At 25.7% G+C, this 22143-nt stretch overlaps 1 protein-coding gene across 2 annotated transcripts in view; it reads right to left on the bottom strand.

Moving 5' to 3' along the window:
* Positions 1 to 913: 913 nt before the first annotated feature.
* LOC129606329 (protein jim lovell) overlaps positions 914 to 22143 on the bottom strand; it is a 79377-nt gene continuing 58147 nt past the window's right edge. For both annotated transcript variants that reach the window (XM_055516595.1, XM_055516593.1), the window contains exons 3-4: positions 12249 to 12380; positions 914 to 1632 (exon numbers count right to left, since the gene is read on the bottom strand). In XM_055516595.1, the coding sequence (XP_055372570.1) occupies positions 914 to 1632; positions 12249 to 12380 (851 nt within the window). The remainder of the gene's footprint in view (positions 1633 to 12248; positions 12381 to 22143) is intronic.

Genomic DNA, 22143 nt, shown 5'->3' with positions numbered 1-22143 from the left:
ATTTAACATTCTCAAATAATTCTTGATGTTTGGTATATTCAAAGATTCTCTTTTATAAGATTGATTTCGAACACATTTAGAGAATTTAAGTTTTGTAGAAGTTTTACTGAATTTATGTAAATACAATATATACTTTTAATTATATGAAATTAAATATAATATATAGGAAACAAATTAATAAATCTCTTTACATCTTATACAAGGTAAATTAATTATTTGCTTTAATTAATTACAAATTTATTTTATTTTATTACTTATTTAATAATATTTCGTTGTTTTGAACATATAATAAATAAAAAAGGACTCTACTAATACAATACATGTTAATTAATTTTGATTTGATATAAAAATTTTGTACACATCCATACATATAATATAATGGGTATATTATGCATCAATGTATGTGTGTATTATATTGTAAGTAAAAAAAAAACAACTTAAAAATACTATTATTATTTTTTTTTTAAATATTATTAATTATTGCAACCATTAATTTTTTATATTCTATATTATTTTTTATTATTATAAATTAGTTAAAATAATAAAATTATCTAAATTAAAAACTAGCCTCATTTATTGTACGAAATTTAGCTCGTTTAGCTCTTCTCATTTTACGTGCCTTAAAGAACGTATGATGAGGCATACGAAGCTGCTGATGTTGTTGTAAATGTTGATGATGCGGATGTTGTTGTTGATGAGATATTTGGTGATTTGTTATAAAATTTCCTAATTTAATGCGATTATTATTATTCATGTTATTATTGTTACTATTGTTGTTATTGTTGTTATTATTAATGTTGTTATTATTAATACTATTATTGTTATTGTTGTTATTAATATTATTATTTGTGTTTATGTTGTTTGATTGAATTGGCATCAAGATTGGATTTGTAATCCAATCTCGCCAAAAATTTCAATCTTGCCCATTCGGCTGCATCAGTAATTCCCGTCTATCTAAATCACGATTTAATGCTAATGGTTGTGGAAAATCATCTTCTAATGATTGCTTAGAACGATCCGATTTACAATCTTCATCCATATTTAAATGTAATGCGGCAGCAGCTGCAGCAGCTGCAGCAGCCGCAGCCGATGATGATGAAGATGAAGATGATGGCGGATGTCTTTCGGGTGGTAATAAATTTAACATTCCAAGGGGTAATCCAGGAAAACCGCCACCAAAATCTGGATAAAATCCAGGTGGAAACGGGTTGAATAATGGATTTGCACCTTGTAATAAATCAGCTTCATTTTGTAAATTTCTATGTATTGAATTTTCTAATTCATTTAATTCCTTTGATCTACTATCATTTAAATGATGATGATTTTTATTGTTTTTGCTGCTACTGCCACCAGAATTATTACCACTACTATTATTAATTCCCATTTGTAAAAGTTCAATAGGTGGTCCAGAAATACAGTCTTTTCTTAATTGTTCTAGTTTTAAACTTTTTCCATATTTCCCTCGTACATACATTAAAAGCGAATTGTAAGGAATTCCAAATATTCTTGAAGCTTGACTTGTTGTCATTTTTTTATTCCATACATGTTGCAATGCCTCTGTTAATTCAGCATTTGTCCATGAACGTGGTGGGCCACCTCGTGGAGCAGAATGTTGACCTTTGGGCCGGGGCACTATAAATTAAAAAAGAAAAAATTGCTATTTATTGTTATTTGAAAAGCAATTTTAAAAATTTCTTTATAAGCTAGTGAATTTCTTTAATTGTTAGTTCAGTTAAAAAAAACCTTTGTTAGAACAACCTTTGAAAACATACTGAATTAAACAAAGGACGATGATGTTTTTCGATAAAATGCAAATCAACTACGTGCTGAAAGTAAAGTGCTTAAACTTTTTAATTGAATAATTATTTTTTCTTTATCAGAATTTCTTTTTTATCAAAAATTATTTGTCAACAGATGGAAAATTTTGTTTATGGAAGCCGAAAAAATAAACTTGAAAATAAATTCAGCGTTTTCACACATTTTGCCGTTAAATTGCTAGAGCCAATTTCAAATTTCAACTTGTCATCTGATTCTCAACTTATGCAAGTAAATTATATGTTAAATATGTGTATACTTTATGTAAATGTATATTGTTTGTACACTGAAGATAGAGATAAGAACTCATTTTATTGTTTAAATCAAAACATCTCGACTCATGGAAAAGGAATAAAAGAAAACACTGACTAATTCAAGAGTTGATAAGTCGATATTTCTATTTGATTTTACGATAATGTTATAAAGCTCATTGCAACAATCATCTACATAGTTGTTTTCCCTTTCCTCCCAACAAATCTACTTTTTAAACATACAAATAATATATTTAGTATTTTGAGTATGTATATACTTGTATGTTTATATTGGTGTGCATGTTAGGATTGAAAAGAAAATTATTTTGTCTGTAATATTACACAGTGAATTCATGATAAATTGAACGTTTTGTGTAAAATAGTTCGAATTAGTAGCTCATAATTGAATAAGCCCAGTATATTTTAACCGGAGGTTATGAGAAGCTTTCTGAAGGTAAACAGAAAGAGAAAAGTGATAAATTTGCCGTTATACAAGTAATTATGATTTATCATTGATTTAAGCAATTTGATATTATAATCCGAAATATGGTAATGTTATTATCCATTTTATTATTGTTATTCTATTATATTGCTATTTTAATTCTATAATGCTCATAAACATGTTATTGACGAATGGTGAGCGTTTTACATTTATTTTGAATAATAGGCTTGAAAAGTAAAAATCGGTTTAATGTACTTATTAATATAATAATTTTGCAAGAATTGGAAATTGAGAAATTAACTTTCTATATTGCTAGGCTTAACAAACTGAGTCTGTGCTTTTACAAAACAAAGCTTAGCATTGTAAGCTAAATATTTTTGTTGAATATAGGATGATTAGACTTTAAGGCTGAAGAAATAAATTTGAAATATATTTCGATCTAAAGTTTTGTAAAGCTGCATTGCCTTCTCTAACAAAAGGAAACATTTTTGAAAAAAATATCATACTTATTTTATTATTTAAAATAAAATTCTTATATAATAATTACTGCATTTAGGAAAGCAGCAAAAATTCAATAATAAAATAATGGTCGAATTCGATTGCGGATTAAATTAGTCAAGAAAATATATTATGTTTTAGATATACATGTCTGTAATAAGATATATACGTTATTTGCTGCAAACTTTTTGTTTTTATTAAATTGTGAAAAAAACCTATACGATTTCTGAAAAATTAAAATTGCCGAAACTCAATTTTGACTCCTGAAGCTTACCATATAATAGAAAAGTAATTACTAAAATTTAACAAAAAAAAATTAGTAGAGTTAAATAAAATTTTTCCACAGTGTTATTAGAAAAAGTAGTACTAAAAAGAAGTTCAGTAGCGAAATTGAAAAGATTTAATTGGGCGTAGCAACCATGACGACCTTTGCAACAGACAACAGTTTCAGAATTTCGACAAAACTTGCTTAATCGTATTAAAGTTTTCGCTTTTGAAATTGAATTAGTTTGACAGGGCTGCTATAAATTTAATTTCAAAAAATGGTACAGAAAACCTAAAATCATGGTACCACAGAAAAAAAAATGGTACAATTTTGTGTAGTCTGCAGCAATTAAATAATTCAAATCAATATTTTATTTATAAAAATTTTATATTAATTAATTTTGGTTCTTTTCCACATTTTCAAATAAAAGTTTGACCCATTTAATTTGCTAAAATATTGTACTATATATCCATGTAGATTATTTCACGTTGTGGTACCACCAATCACTGTCATAGATTTCACAAATATCATAAATATCTGTATCGTGTTTGTTGTTTTATTATTTGTATACTTAACTTTTCATCATTTATTTGAGGAAAAATGTTTTTAAGAAAAATATCGACAGCCAAGAATTTTTAATTTCCATTAAAAAATTGTACATTTTAATTTAAAAAATAGTAAATTTAGCGTACCATGAAAAGTAAAAATTTTTTATAGTACAAGAGTTTAAAAAATGGTATAACGTAAGTACCATGTAAATGAGAGTCACTCGTAAATGATAGGTTTGGTAGCACTGCTGTATGCCGTAGAAATGATTTAATGCATGTGAACGATATTTATAAGAAAATCACACCCACTTTAATTCATTTTATTTATATGGTGAAATACTTATATAATAGGCAACGTTATACTTTTATCTACTACACTTTATATCATATTATGAGTTCTTATGGGATGGAAAGAAATCGTATAGGATTTTTTATATTGTTAAGAATTGATACAACTGTTTTCAATGCTGTTCTATCCTTTTTTATAGCTAAAATATTTAGATAAATGTTTATTATTTTTTTTTGCCCTTATTTAATATATGTGCATATACGAGTTTTTATGTTTTGAGAAAACCTTTACAACATATTATCTTTAAGGTAATTTTTCAACAATAATGTGTCTTGTTTAAGGAAAAAAGAAAAATAACAAAATGTTTAAGTAATGAACAAATAAAAGCAATACACAACGACAACGACAGCGACAGTAACAAACAGCAATAAAACTTTGTTTTTGGCAAGGTCTCGTTTTGTTGTACATGGTTTTTGTTTATGTTGGCTTTTTTTTTTGCTAGAGCTTATGACGTTTAGGTGGCAGTAAATAAATAGATCGTTTTTTTTTGTTTTTATGTTTAATTTTTGTATTTTTGTAATTTCAGTTTTCTTTCACATCACGATTTTTATGTCGATTTTAGTGGCAGCAAAATTTTAAGTATTTTTTCTTCTTATTTTCCTAATTCTTTTTGTTTAAATTTATTTTATTTAAATTTTGATTCCTTGCAAATACATGTACATATATGTATGTATGTATATAAATTGTTCTTTAATTTAATAATTGTGATAGGGAAATTAGGATTATGATGTTTAAACGCGTTTGTATTTTGCTTTTTTTGTTTAAATAAATTGCTTAATTTTTGAAGATTAAGTTTCATATTGCACATGATTTTATATTCTAAGGCAAAAACGTATTTTGAAATAATATATTTGTGCTAAAATTTCTGTTAAATAAATGTAAAAATTTTTAATATAATTGAATATAGAAGGTTTTCATTTAAAGGTAATTGTTCTGGCTGACTTAATTACATATTCATCAAATGAACAATTAAAAGTAATGAGAAGAAAAAATTGGTTAAATGAATTCGATACCTGATGGATTTTGCGAATTAAAATAATTTTAAAACGAAATATTTACGGATATGTTCTTTAGAAGAATTTTAGATCAAAAAATGGTAATTGTTTCGGAATCCGTAGAATGCAGTTCCATAATCTATATGTTAATACAACATGCACTAAATGCTGATTTAAAGAGTGTGATTAATATAAAAATTGTTATAATGGATTTATAACCATATATTTCTCGATTATTCTATTCTCTTAAAGCTTGCTCTAAGAGAATAGAATCAAAAGATTGAAAAATATCAAACTAGCTTACAATTAGAATAAATTTTTAAGTTGTAATTTGAAAATGATTTAAATAGAATAATTATATTTAAAATAATAGAATTCGGTAGAATTTCTTTTTGTCCGTGATAATAATGTTTTGATTACTTGTTAGGGGTTGTTTGAAATTATTTACGTGGGTATTTAGAAGTCAGCACAAAAAAAGGCTCCACATAATACAATGAAATAAATAACATGGAAATTTGAATAATGGGAACAACTAAAAAAAGTCAAAGTTGGTCATGACAGAAAAAGACTTTCAAAATAACATTTTTCAAGCAGCTCAAGTTATAATGTAAATACAACGTTTCTACTAACAATTAGTTAGTTTTTGTTAATGAATTTTAATTCTAATAAAACTACATCAATGTTTTATCAGCTGGAAACCAAAATCACGGTATAATTAAATAATAAATAAAATAGAGTTCTTATTTTCAGTATGATAAGTGTTCTTATCATACTGAAACATTAGCGCTGGTATAAAATTTAATAACGTTGGGTCCAATAAACCAATGGTTTGTAGTGTAGCACTTTTCCCCTCAATAAGTGAAAATACTGCTTTGCAATGAAAAACAATCTATGTATACCTACAACACTATTAAAACTGTTTTCTTTCATATATGAAACTATTTCTAGGATTGCATATATTTAGAATGAGAGATTTACACAGTCTTTGAAATAAAGCAAAAATTAATTTTAAGAGAGGTTAATATAATACTCGATTTTAAGAGTTAGTTGCTTAGTGTGTTAAGAAAAATAATTTTATTTTTTAATGTCATGGAATTTATCGTTAGCTTTCTGCGTTTATAGAAATTTGAAAAAGCTTACGGTTTCGGAAATATAAGGCGTCAAAAATTCAAATTTTACAAATTTTAAGAGGCGATAACTCGAGAGGGGGTGGAGATGGAAAAAAAGAAATGAACCATTTGTTAGTGCCTAAAAGCTACTAAAATTTCAGGCTCTCACAACATAGAGTCTAGAAGAAAAACAACATCAAATTTTGAAAAAAAACGAGCACTAAAGAGGAGCACTTACCAATTCAACCAATCTCTCAATATAGGTTAACAAGTTAAAAAGTTTACGATTTTGTTTCAATTTCAAGTTTTATTCAATTATTTTGTTTCAATGTATAGGTACAATTAACTTGTCTTAAGTAAATAAAAAGAAATAAACTGACAATACTTTTTTTACCATTTAAATTCAGAATATTATATGATATGTGCATAAAATGACTGAAACAAAATTCTTTCAACAAAGTTTCCACATTTTTAATTGAGTTTTAAATTGTTACTAAAGCAAATAAGATAAGAATTCATTATTCTTTTAAGTTGTAATATAAACTTTACCCAAAAATTTAAGCTTAAATTCGAATACACCATTAGTTTACATTTTATATTTATATCAAGAGGTGTGCTTAATAATATGTCAGCATTATGAAATAGACGTATTCATTTGAATTTATTAACTATTAAAATTATTTTATGTAATTTTTAAAAATTCCTTTCATATAATACAATTATATAAAATGAAAACAAAATTAAAAAATTAGTTGGTCAAACCGGTAGGTTGTAAAGCAGCACATTTTCCCTTAATAAATAGATCTATGCTTTCCTATACGAAAGAAGAAATATTTCGTTTCCTTTCAGTGTTGAAGTTCTCAGTAAATTAAAAGAATTTGCTTTCTAAAAGCTTTTAGAGCTACAACTTCAGATGAATAGAGGAACAAGAGAAATAATATGATCTGGAAAATTTAGGCTTTCTTGAAGGAAGTTGATAAATGAAAAATTTTGATAAATGGACGGGCAGACAGAATCAAATCATAAATGTGCTTTTTTTTTCAAATATTTTGTAAAAAGATAAAACAAATTGTTTGAGCTTTGAGATTGAATCATTAACTGATTTTAAAAAGTTGATAACCTTTTGTTATTCAGGTGGAGTCTCAATTTAGATCGCGATTGTGTAAGTATGTGATTGAATTGATTTCACTTCGTTTCATAGATTTTAATATTATCTTAATGTTATTGTATTTTCACATATTTTGATTTTTCATTATATGTTCATATAACAATATAATAATGATACACATTGTTACGTGTTATATATATATGTATCTATTTACATGAATATAAAATAAAGGCGTTTATATTTTAACGTATGCAAATTTCAATTTGTATACCATTTGTATGTTCTAATATGCATTTATCTTTGTAAATGTAAAAGAAATTATGTTTTATGTATAGTTCGTGGGATCAACTATGCATATAGAATCTATATTTTTTTAACGAATTTCATTATTGTCTGTATTATTTACATGGAAACAGTGGTTTTTGATAATTGCTCTTCGCTTGTATGAATGAAACGCTTTTCTGGAGAAATATTCCGTTACAAGACTGAAATATCAGAGGTTTAATGACCAAAAACCTGCATTAATTTTCACACATATATAAGAATATTGTAGCCATTAATTTGGATACATGCTCTCCTTCTAAATATCTTTTTAAAGGTATTTACATTACAAACATTTCCTAACACTGTTAACTTCCATAGTTTAAATGAAGAAGTAGTTCAGAAGTAGCGCATAATTGTTCCGAGAAAGTTGTTTTTTTTTTAATATAGAAATTGTAGATTATAGATTGTACTAATTAGGTATTAACGCACCGCAACCAGCTTATGAGACACATTCCACCCCTTCCATGTGCACGACTCACCCCTACAACATCCCTCACGATCGACTCCCTGGCTAACTCGAATAACTAGGAACTCCGCTGTAGTAAGTAATTATTTCCCCATTATTTCCCTTCTCTGTGGAGGAATAGATTGTGATTTTTAAACAGTTCCCTGGAATATGCACTAAGGTCTCCTTATTCTGCAAATACATCAATTTCTAGTTCCACATATGGAAATTATGAACAGTCTTTTCTTCCATCTTTTTACCAACCGCATTCCATACAATAAGGTAAGTTATGTGATGGCAACAAATTTTGCATATCGGGCTTTCGATGGCAATGCACTTCTTCATGGTAGGGAAGTGTAAATAAGCTATTTTTAGCAACCTTGTAGGTCTGTTGGTTTGTGTGTACACGCGTATCTCTAGTACGGCTTAACCGATTTTGATGAAATTTTATATATGTAAGTTTATTTTGCCTATGCCACGGATTGATCAACTTTTGGGATATATCAGACCTCTGAACTGCACGTTTTTGCGTTCCTGTTTTGTATTTTTGATCATTTTGAAGAAAATATTCAACAGATTTACTTGAAATTTCATATCATTTTTATTCGACCGTACGCGAAAACTACTAACTTTTAGAAAAAATTAGGTGTCAGAAACTGGACGTTTACTACAGGCCAAATATACATTTTTGCGGCTACCCGATTTCATTGAAATTTAATATTTAAATTCAAGGTGTTAAAACAATGAATGTGTAAATCTTTTTGAAAGGTCAGAACACGGAAACTGATCTGGGGGCCGATTTTACATTTTTAACCATAGCTACGGAACGAATTGATAGAATTGAAATTTAATATTTGAGTTCTGGTTGTTCCCAGAAACTACTGACGAACTTTTTGTATAATTTGGACAGCACGAAATGAAACTCTACTAAGAGCTAAATTCACAATTTTCTAGACATGTTAACTAAAAGCTTATTTGTGTCTTTAAAATTGTAAAAAAGTGTTTAAAACGCAATTTCAAAATCTTTTGCAATACTTTTACCAATTTAGACAAATATACATTACGGCCGTTTATGTGCTGACCACATTAGATTTCTTTTACATATGAACGAAAAAATTAATTGACGTTTTATACCCTGTTCTTTTTAAAATTTAAGGGCCCATAAAATAATTAGTTTCAAATTTTCCACACTCTTTTAGCGTTTACATCGTTTCTCATATTGACGCATGTACTATTTATTTCAAATATGAAAGAAGACACTCAAACAAAAATTAAGTGTCCGATGGATTTATTAATATTCTCGGAAGAGTTACAAAATTAACGATTAAGTTTTCTGTACTATTTTCCAACTAATCACTCTTGGTTTACAAATTGCAAGCGTTGATAGTGATAAAATTCCATAACTATGTACGTATTTATGAAATTTTGTTTTCTTTGTATTCTTCTAAATATTTCAATATCCGGTTATAATTTTACATCTAATTGTTAATTGTGGTCAATATACACCACAAATTTCTTCTTTTTTGCTTCATTTTGAACTATTATTGAAAAAAGAAATTTAATATTGACATTATAAAAAAACCAAATTTTTCATTGCAAAAACATGGTTTAATTTATATTTTTATTTTAGCTACACTTACTCTTTTAAATGAATTTCTATATATGTATATACCTAAACATAACGTAAATTACGCAAATTATGAGAATTTTGTTGAAAAATTTTAGAAATTTATTGAACTGTGATATTTTTTATATATTTCGATTTTACTCGTTATTGTAAATAAGAAAACATGAAGAAAAAACAATCATATGAAAAACATGCCTAAATTAAATTAACTATGAATAAAAGAAAATCATTCACACAGGAAGAAGGAATTAAAAAAATCAAAATAAAATAATGAAATAATAAGAAAATTGTAACATGTAACACTCTCACCTGGTAAATTTTTGTAAAACAACTTAAATGTGTATGTATATATATATATAAAAGTACATGTATCTAATTTTTTACTGCCAATACCAGGTAAATAGAAATTTCACATGGTTTTTGTTTTAAAGTAACTTAGTTTTGTTATTATAAATCTGTTAATGTAACTGATACGTATCACGACAATGTAATTCCGTTTACTATATTAGGTAAAGAAAAAAAGGGCATATTTAAAATTATTGTGGAAAAAAGAAAACATTTTTTGGGCATTTCATTTAAAATTTGCGATTTTATATTTGCAAATTTTATTTCTGTGGTCAGATCCATGGTCAGAAATTAAAACATCCTTTAGGTTGAAAAATCATAATTTCGACAAGGAAAAAGTGTCCCGCCTCAATAACTTGTTATGTAACAACTTTTTTTTATTTTGAACACTTCGAAATTTTACACAAAGTTGTTACAAAATTCACTGTTTTTTCAAGTTAATTAAGATTTACTATTCGTTGACACACAAAACTCTAAAAATTGTAATTGGTTACGAATATAGATTAAAATTTTATATTTCATAGAACATGTCTAAAAAGAGGAGCGAATATAGTAAAACTAACAAAAAATCCTTAAAAATTTTTAAATTGTAGTTTTTATAATATATTACAATACGGAAGAAAATTCGGCATTAAAGAGCTCTTTTTTTTGAACTGCAAGTTTTTTGATCAAATCAGGATAAAACGAGCCAGACTTATTTGAATTCAGGCGTTGATTTCGGACTCAAAATTCAATATTTTTCCAACATAACCCAATGAAATCATCTATTGTTTTTTTAAAATGTCATATAAAAGATTCAAAATATATGATATGGGATTTCGTCAAATTTCGTCAAATATTTCATGTACTAAAAATCGTATAAAGGCAAGTAGGTTAAAAACCTATTAAACGAAAATTTTAGAATTTGAAGTTATATTTGAAAAAGGCAACAACATTCTTATTTCTGATATAATAACTGTTATCTTATAGTTCGCATGTTTAACTCTTTTTTTCTTCCTTAATTTTTTGTTTCACTTTAAAAAATGTTTTTAATGCGTTTAAAATATGTTGTGTTTTTTGTTTTTACTTTAAGGGAAAGTAACAAAAGCATGGATTACAAGATTAGAAAAAAAAATCGAATCGAATAGTAAAACAAAAACCAAGTTATATGATGTTAAAATTGTAACATTATTTCGAGGAAGATAGAATGTTTGGTATCTAGTCGTGCATAACACATGTGGTTTACGCTTTTGAATGGAAGACTGCACACCTTTAACAGGTGATTGATTGTGTAATTTCACCGATGATGTGATAATGTACAAACATATATGAATAGTATGAGAGTATAAAATTAAAAAACAAAAACACAAATTGAAAATTTAATTTAGATTTAAGTGAAAAAAAAAATAAATCATTTTATTTTGTTTATATACGAAATTTATGCAAGTAATCATGTGTGCTCTATAAGAAAATTCATTTAATCTCATAAGTCATACAACTCTTTTGTTTATACAACAAAATTTAATCGAAGAAACAGACGTTCAACTTTTAATTAAATATTAAAAAAAATATTTAGGATTTACAAATTTCAACAAAGAATTTGTTTAAACTTGTACAGCACTTTACTTTCAATATTGCTTTTAAAAAAATGTGCAAAATAAACACAGCAATATATATATAATTTTAATATACATGTATGTGTACGTATGTATAAGTATAAATTTATTCAAGGAGAACAATATTCAAAAGTAAAAGTTAAAAGAGATTTTTCACACTTGCACAATCCAAACCTTGTGATAATTTGCAAGTAAATTTTTTTGTTGTTGTGTTAAAAAATATTGTCAAAACCGATCAATGGAACCATTTCGAAAATTAAAGAGAAATTTAATTGATATACATATATATGTTCGTATGTATGCTTATGGGTTTAATTTTATAATAAAATTTAAAATTAATATTGAAAATGCTATGCTAATTATTGGCCCCTTTAAAACAATTAACAAAAAAAAGGAAACTTTTCTAAATGACATTATTAATTTGCAATCGAAAATATAAAATGAAAGTTCAAATAAAATATAATTATGTTAAAAGTTTTTATGTAAGATAAATGTTTGTGCGTATGTATATATAATTATGATTTTTACTTACTTTTCTTTTTCATAAAAGGTGGATGATTGCCAGGTAAATCACGTGGATCTGTAATATCCATTAATGGATTGTAAAGTTTTCCTGGATCCATGCCAGGTGGAAATAACCCTAATGGTGAATCTAATCCAAACACTGAAAAATAAAATTAAATTTGATTTACAAATTTCTCTTATATAATTTCAATATTAATATTTTATAATTTTTGTAGTTGTAGAAAATTTTTATATTAAATTAAAATATTTTTAAAAAGCTTTAATAAATTAAATGATGAAGGATTTCAAAATTAATTTGGTAATAAATATTTAATGGTAAAGTAATTGATTTAAGAATGTTGTCTAATTTTTACAACATACTTTGTAGAGTGCATTATTTAGCGTTGACGTTATCTTCTGGAAAATGCCAAAGTGTTGGCGTCTTATAACGTATAATGCTTTTGATCTCTAGACTGTATGGCACCGCGCTTTAGTGTTTTGTCACTACGCAATATATAGTAGAGGAATAACAAGCCTCTGCAGGAAGAAGAAATATACTATTCACATTTCGTTTAGTTCTATAATGTCAGGTCTAGTGCCTAGACTGGTACAAGTAAAGCTCTCGAGAATTTATTATAAAAATAAGAACAAAAGAACTTTATTACTTATATGATTTGGTAAATTTTTTAATGGTTTTTAGCAGGTTTATTACAAATAAAATATTGGCCTTGAGAAAAGTATATCGACAGTTTTTACGATTTTTATTTTTAGAACATACTATAGGTGGCGAAAAGAGTAGTAGAAAAAGGAAGGAAATTATGTTTTCGATAAAATATAGGGCAATGTAAAGAAAATATAATTTTGTCATATTTTTTGAAAAATTAGAAATATTTTAAAAAAATTATTTATGATCGTGTCTACAATACTCTAATTGCTAGCTCAACACGGTTAAAGTATAAATCAAAAATTTTTATTGTTAATTTGCAATTCATTCAAATTATGGTGCTATTTTTCGTGTAAATTAAAATTTTAAAGCCAGCACAAATACTTTATCAATTAGCGATGTAGGAGTAAAAGACTTTGTTGTTAATATATTTTTTTGCTTTGAACCAGAACTAATTTGTTACTTAGAATGAGAGCGTAGTGGGCCCGTAACACATTACTTCTTTTAAGAACCATTAAATCTACTTTTTAAGCTCAGCAAATCTCCCATTGATACTCTTGACAGTTTCGTCAAGATATTTAATTGGTACTCTCTTAAAAGCGTCTCTTCCTTTACATTAGACAAATACGAAGAAACTATTTCAAGGAAACAAAACTAAGTAGTTCGCTATCCCCTTTAGCTACATTACCACATTTGCTTGCTTTTGCGATTAGCATTCTGATAAAGATTTCGATTATTATTATTCGTCCTACTTAAAAGTCTATATTTTTATGTCGTATATATTGCTATTTTTTGAATAGCGAATAATACAATTAAAGTTTTTCTATGTTTTTTTTTAAGTTTTATAGTAGAATTTGACATGAGTCCGGTAAAAAATTGAAAACTAATTTATATTAAATAATTATCACTTTTAATTCTTATTGATCATTGAACTTTACTAGATGAACTAGTTTTATTTATAGAATTAAATAACATTAGAATTATAAAATTAAATTTCTGCGTATTTGCGATTTGAAAAGTTAAGTGTCACCAAATACATAATTCAAAATTTATTGCAATAAAATTTTTTGAAAAATCAAAAATCAATAAAATTACTTTTCTAATCCATACACAGCAACATATTCTTCTATGTCCGTTCTTCTCTATATTGCAGGAATATACAAAAAAATAAAAATAAAATCGCCTGAAGGATATCAATTTATTTTATCACGTGCTTCCAAATTATTTCCACCAAAGATAAAAACAAACAAAATATTTTAATATTAAAATTTTTTACTTCTTACCTTGGTAATAAATTCTAAAAATAAAAGAAAATTAATCTGTACTGTAGAGAAAACAGTTACTCATAAATGGTGTGTGGGACTGAGAAAACAAAATTCTTCGTTTTCATATTTTTATTAATATAAAAAAAATAACAACAAAAACAATATTTTTAATATTGATATGAGGTAGTGTAAAATTAAAAAAAAATCTCCACACATTTGCAAAAATTTCCTCACTTATTTCATGTTTTTATAATTTTTGTGAAGACATTTGCGATCATTAAGAAAATCCAGATTTTTTTCAAGGATTTCTTGTTTTTTGTTTGTTTTTGTTCTTATTATAAATGCGCATTTTATATGGAATATTGTATATTTTTTTATAATATTTACAATACATGTGCATATTTATAGTTAAATTATTCGCGTATTATGATTGCTTATATCCATACAAACTTCTACACCCCACATGCATACTGAATGTAATTCACGTTCAATTTTGTTCAGTTGTTTTTTTTTTTGAAATATAAAAAAAGGAAAAATCCCACCTACATTAAAAATAACGTCACACTTGAAATCTTCAAATAAAAAAAAAAAAAATAAAAATCTTAAAAAGAAAGAGTCCTTAAAAATCTAAACGAAATAAAAACGGAAAAATAGGTTTTCTTTTTATATTTTTTTTCACAATGATTTTTTCATTCTTTTCCTGTATGGAAGTAAGGCACTTGAAATTATTTCGTCGTTTTCTTTCGTTTCTAACGTATAAAATTTATCATTTAAGCTTCTCATCTCATATATGCTCCAGAATTTAAAAACCAGACCTCCATTCCCTTGTAACAAATAAATGTTCCAAAAATATATTTTAAAAATATTAAAATCACATGTAGGTACAGAATTTATTATCCTTGTTTAGCATACAAAAATATTTTGTATATAAAATGATTTTCCATACTATTACAATAAACTATCAGAGTGGTAAAAGAATTTTTATTAAAAGGAAAATTTTAAAGATTTTTAAGATGTTTTAATATGAGAAAATTGTTTTTCGAATTACAGTGGAGCAAAGTCGTTATTTGATCATGAAGAATATTACAAAATGTATAAGATCTGTGATCTCACCAAATTTCTTTAAAAGGAAAGGAATAAATTTTTTCACGATATAAAAACTCAAGTAATTTTTTTTTTAGCGAGATTTAAATCTGCCGGCATTTTTTTTTCTACATCTGTCTATTTCGAATTTGCTTGGACGGATTTTCAAGATAATTTAAATTTGAAAATATGATTGATTAACCAATTTTCTAATAATTAATTAAGGTTAGTGATAAAAAATTTAATAATGTAAGTCCAAAAGCATTCAGTTATTGTACAGAATTAATAATAAGATAATCTTAATTCCGGAGTTTTAACAAAATTCAAATATTCGAATATTCTGTATAAATTTTTTGCAGAAAACGGATGAAATATAAATGAAAAGGCAATTGTGTAAGAAAAGTGTAGAGAAAGTAAAAACTTGATATGGATTGAAAATTAATAATAAAATTAAAAGTCATTTAGTACACACTATGTACATGGCTACAGGAATAATTAGTTTATTATCGAAAGATTTTAAGAGCAGATCTCTCTGCTTAAATCTTATTTACCTTCTTTAATGTCCCGTTTTGCCGTTTTCTATACTGAACACGAATAATACAATATGATTTCCCTATTCCATTTTAAGGATTACGTATTTATTTATTACTTTTCGTTTTTGGTATACTCTGCTATTTTTTCTTTCTGTATTTTAATTTCCATCCTATATATGAAGTTACCTCCTACCTTTCATATATTCATATATGCAAATATACAAACATACATGTAATATTATTTTTATGAACGAAAAAAAAAGGAAACGAAAATACAATGTTGCCGCGCTTTACGAAAAAAAAATTAATTTTAAATAAAAACAGAACTGAAAAATTTATTGAATAAATTGCAGCTCCTACTCCTTTTGTATTTCAAGTATCAAATAAGGATATTTTGAAAATTTTTTTTTTTATATTTCTGAATTTCCTATCTGTAGATATTTTAAGGACTTTATGATATTAATGATTTATATACATTTATGTATCATACGTATGTAATGTATGTATTGGAGTATGTGACTTCGTTTAGTTATGTACATACCTATATTGTCTCTTTTGAACAGTAAACAATTGAGAATAACAGTTGATTTTTGGAAAATGTTACTGTTTTGTTATTTTTATTTGAAAGTTTTTGTTCTTTCGCCTATGATATATGCAATTAATTTGTATCGAATAATAAAAATAGTTTTTTTTGTTTTTAATAAAAATGTTTGTATTATTTCTGAATTTTAATATAAATTTATTGACTTATACTTTATGCAATATAAAATTTGTGAAGTGTGTCTGTTTTGTTTCTTTTGTTTAAATAATACAATGCACGTACATAAATATGTGCAAATAATTTTTCTTTGTCACTATTCAATTTTGCATACCATTTAGTGTAAAAAGATCAGGAGAGCTTGAAAAAATGAAAAAAAGGAATAGGTCTCATCAATATTTTTCTGTAATACCTTATCCTTCAATAATGTTCGAATCCATTTTTATTTATGTTTGTTTTATCCAACTAATGATGACAATTTTTGTATTGCGGATCTTAATAATACCTTTTTCTTTTGAATGTGTGCTTTAGGAACATTTATCATATGATTGTAATTTTGCGTATATTATTCGTTATAAATATGTAATAATACAAATATTATATGGATAAATATAGGGTGCTTACAAAAAGTGTATAATTCTAATTTTATGGTTTCGTTTATATTTCTCTTTACAAAAAAAGGGGTTAAAACACATTCAACTGTTTTCTATTTAAAATCATTTTAAATTTGTCATATCCTTGAATAGTTTTGGTATTAAGTTGATTAAGCGGAAGCGATTGACATAATTATTTAATTGAACTTTTTTCCTGAGTTTTCTTTGCATTAAAAAAATTATAGTATTCAAGTTTACCGTTGTTACTTAATGCAGCATTTTATGGAGTGAATTATTGGTCAAAATTGCATGACTTTTCATACAAATTTATATAATGTTGTAGTTTCTTTGAGTGTCAAGATTTATAAGAATAAATTTAATGAAACTTTTTTTTATATATTTACTTCTAAAACCGCCCCTACCGCTTTTATCACAAGACCCTGTATGTTTTTATGCATATGTAAGAAATTACAAATTATTCTTATAAAATTAAAATAGCAGTTTTTTCGTCATAAAAAATTTGAAAAGATATTTATGTTATCCCTTATTTATTTAAATAGTGATTGATGTTATCTTAAATAATAGATTAGATTCTGTTATAGATGTTTATCGTAAAACATTTATGAATTGAAAGTTATTTATTTATGTTTATTATAAAGCATGTGTAATTCTTTTTTAAAATTGAAGACATGTAAGGTTTCGATCACCGGAGATTTTTTTATATCAAAGTTTCATAAAATGTGTACAAATAAATCAAGATACAGACATGCTCATATTTATTTAGAATTTTTGGATTAGGTAAATTTCTCCATAAGTTACAATTTTAAAATCGTAACATTATGGAAAGCTTTTTAAGTACGATATGCAATTTGATACCACGATAAAGGAACTTGAAAATTTGTAGCAAAAATGAATATTTGATTTCTGAAGAAGGTGAAACTTAAGTTCTGATATTAAGAAGGTGAAACCTTCTTAAAAACGTTTTTTTTATTTATTTTTTAAATTTAGCAAAGATTTTAGAAATGTATTTAAATTTTTAGTTGTTGTAAGAAAGATTTGTCGTGGTAACAATTGTGGCCCATTATTAGTTAAGCACAAAAATATTCAATTTATTTTGATACATTTGTGCGATATTTGACAAACTGAATACTTGCTTTTAAATTTGGTCTGATAGTATAGCATATTAAGTTAAAATCTTGTTTGAGTTTGAGCATGTTAATTGTATTTTAGTTTTAGTTAAGTTTTTAAATTTATTAATAAAGTTCGGCCTAAATTGTATTTAAATTATATGTTTGAATTAAGCATTAAATAAATAATTAATTTAATTTTGATAAATTTAATTTAGAAATAATTTGAATAATTAGTTTTGACTAGAGAATTTTATACCTTTCTGTCATTCTTTTCTTGCTGTTACAAATGAAATTCACTTGTTTGAGTTAGTTTTTATGTGTTACGATTTTTATCTTATGATTTGTTAAGAAAATTTTAATTATGTTGGTATTCAAATAAAATTTTTTTAAAGAAAACTTATACAAGGTTTTCATTTCTTTGGCATTTTTATTTTCTACTTAAATATATTTACGAGTATGTAGAAATGGGAAAGAAGTTTTCGTATTTTTCATATATACGAGTAAAATTGCTAAATCCGCAAAGGAAATAAAATAAAAATTATTTTTTTTCCTTTGAAACTTATTTTGTGCCCCTTTTTAGCACTTTTCTAAAAAATTTTTGAAAAAGAGTGCTTATTAGTTTCACTATGTCCGTCCATCTGTGGACATGCTTGCAAAACTTCTACACCTTTTAAGGTAAACAACTGAAATTCAACATATGAATAGATGTTTACTAAAAACTTATTTCCGTACAAGCAGATTTTTATCTATCTGCCCCCCCCCCCAAAGTTCTATTAAAAATATAATTCTATAAAAATGCCAATTGTTGACAAGCCCACATTTATTGTAACAAAACAAAACTACAAACATTTTTAAGTTTTATAAACGTAGAAAAGTAATGGTTGGCTTCTTCTAGCGCTTTATAGCATAGTTGAACTTTAAAAAAACAAAATTACCATTAAAATTATATTAAATTTTTGATATCGTTTTTCTTCTATGCCGGAGATATTAACAAATGGATACTAACGAAAAATTTTTTTTATCTCCACTTCCTCTCAAGTTATCGCCTCTCAAAATTTGTTAAATTCGAATTTTTGCCACCTTATATCACCGAAGCTGGGAGCTTTTCCTAATTTCTATAAATGCAGACAGCTAACAGTAAATGCCATACGATCAAAATATATAATTATTTGTTTTAACTCACGCAACTAACCCTTGAATAAGAGCATATACGCGTCTTTCTTTTTTTTTGTTTTCATCTTAAATGTATGCAATGTGAAGGAAAAAGTCCTACTTAAAAAACATTTGTTTGACTCAACTTAATTTTTTTTCGATATGTGTATGAAAGTTTGTATCGCAAATCTTGCAAAGGTTATGTGAAGTAAATATAGAGAAATTAAAACGAGAAAAAAAAATTAAATAGCGGAATTTTTTTTTTTTTCTTAATTTTTGTTTTTATGTTTCCTACTGTCACTGTAAACTTTTTTTTGCGGTAAAGTCTTGTTTGATTTGATTTTAATGTAACGATGCAACTTGTGAAAATAATGCCACTATATTTGTACAATATATGTATATACTATGTAAGTATTTTGCATATAAACTCAATCTATAACAATTCAGTGGGAATGCGTGTGTGTGTATGGTTTCTTGCATTTTTTTTTTTCGTTCTTTTTTATTTTTTTTTTTGTACAAAATTTTATTTTTTTCTATTTTTTTCTTTATTTTACTGAAGGAAGTATAAGACGAAAATTGAAGGCAACAGCATAAGAACATTGTTTTTCCATACATTTTATTTTGTTTTGCGTAAAGCAGTTTTGACAAAACAAAACAAAACGAAAAAATTTGAGACGTTCACTAGAAGTGGGTTAAGAAGTTACGACTGCTATGGTATTTTTTTTTGTTTCTGTTCTATTTGAAGACGCGTAAAGGAAATAATAATCCTTGTGTTCATATGAAAAAATAAGGATAAATAATTTATTTTATTTTTTTTTTTATTTTTCATCTATTAAATTCTATGTGAAAAAAATAAACATTCTTGAATGTTATGTATAAAGAAGGAATATACTTTGCTTTTGTTTTCTTATTGTGCAGAACTCTTTAAAATTGATGAAGAACGCCAATGTTATGATGTTTCGTTTTTCACTGTGTACTTGAAAAGAGAAAATGGGAAGCTCATTATTAAATTTGAAATTTAATTTTGATGTTGAATTATTTATTTTTTTGAGACATATGAAATCAAATTATTGTTGAATATATGAGGAAAATCAACCATTCGATTCGATTTTTTTAAAATCATTATTAAATTATTTTTTTTTTTGATAGGTTGAGCTTTATTTTCAATACCAATTGATTAGTGATTATTTTTTTTTAGTTAATACACATGGCATTCTAGAATTTGAAGAAGTGCAAGCACATGACCGAATCTAGAGCTAGAAGAATATGTTATAATAAGGGCAAGAAGACAATTCAAATCGTGCCAAATATATTCCTTATCAGCAGAGTTCATGAATATTTACATAAATTAATACATATATGGAAAAGCTGTTATATTGAAGTAAAAATGTAAAGCTATCTGTTAAACCTTCATATTATTTAATATATAATATAGTTATATACACAGTTATGAGTATTGTAGGTTCGTAGTGCTTTTGTGTTTGGAATTAAATGCGAAGAGGCCACCCTGAGATATAATTTGAGCTTGTATTGCCATTTTGACAATAAGTCGCTGTTACGACTGCATTCTTATTATTACGTTTAATTGTTAGTAATGTTAAATAGATAAAGAATTAACTGCAATCAAATGTTGATCAATTGATCAACATTTCGTTTTTTTCAAAGGTTTGATTGATGATTAATTTTTTCCTTTCACTTTTTATTAGTTTGTCCTTTATATTTTTTTTTCAGATTTAGAATCAAAAATGAATATCTTATAAAATAATAATAATTTGGAAATTATAACAACCTATAGAATGAAACTAAAAGAAACTTGTGTCCTACAGACACATTTTTATTTTAAAACATTATTAAATTTCCTTACGCTAATAATTTTTTTTTAAATAAAATGCTTAAGGCCTGATATTTTTCTTTGTTTTCCTTTTTTTCTTGAACTCATCATATTGAATTGTTTAAAGACTTTATATAATAGCGCAATTTTGCATTTTATAATTTGTGAAATTGAAAGTTTATTTTGTTTTTAATTCTGATTGAAATGGAAAGAAAATTTTAGGGGTCGGACATGAATTGAAAAAACAAAAGCAAAACTCGTTTATGATAATTTTTTATTCATAATTTAAGATTTCTTTATTTTTATCATGGAATTTCGATTTTATATTGCAATTGATATTTTTTATACAGGTTTTCTAAGTCCTGATTGTTAATATGAAAAAAAATTAAATCAAGATCAGTGTTCCCACTTGGTAAAAACAAAATGTATCCAATTTCAAGGAAAAAATGTATCCATAATGTATCCAAACTCATAAAGTAGAATTTTTATACCAAGCCGTCCTATTGTTGGTTTTTTTATTTATAGTAAATTCTTTAAGAAATCATATACAACTTCTATTATATTTTAAATGTGAAAGTTAAGGTCAGAAAAAACATATGCATATATGCCTTCTGTAGTAGTTGAATTATGTGCTAAAGACATTTCACCATTAAAACGGAAAAATTTAAAAAAATATGTACAGCCAATGCATTTTCTATTACAACTAGCTTACACCAAAATATTTCTGGTACGTTCTTGTCTAAATGTTCTAGATTTGAATACAGGAAGAGGCAGTACTCATTTAATAAAGCAGATTTCTTACTTTCTTCTAGTAAACTCGAAAATCTGCTTAGAAATGCCAGCAAATAACACTTTTGAAAGATAAAGCAATTACGCGTTTTAATATTAGCACCATTTTAACAGTTTTGTAACATTTATTTAGTGTTTAGACAATAAATGTATCCATATTTCAGCAAAATTTTGAAATGTAGCCAATTTCGGCATTTTAGCAAATTTGAGTATCTTTGTATCCAAGTTAAATTTAAAGCAAAAAATGTATCCAAATGGATACAATTGTATCCAAGTGGGAACGCTGATCAAGATTCAAATTTCACATATACACACACATTTGCATGATATATTTGGCTTTAATAT

The sequence above is a fragment of the Condylostylus longicornis genome, unplaced genomic scaffold (assembly GCF_029603195.1).
Source record: "Condylostylus longicornis isolate FDR11 unplaced genomic scaffold, ASM2960319v2 ptg000018l, whole genome shotgun sequence".
NCBI classification, from domain to species: Eukaryota; Metazoa; Arthropoda; class Insecta; order Diptera; family Dolichopodidae; genus Condylostylus; species Condylostylus longicornis.
The sequence above is the reverse complement of the archived record's forward strand: the minus strand, read 5'-3'. Positions and strand labels throughout refer to the sequence as shown.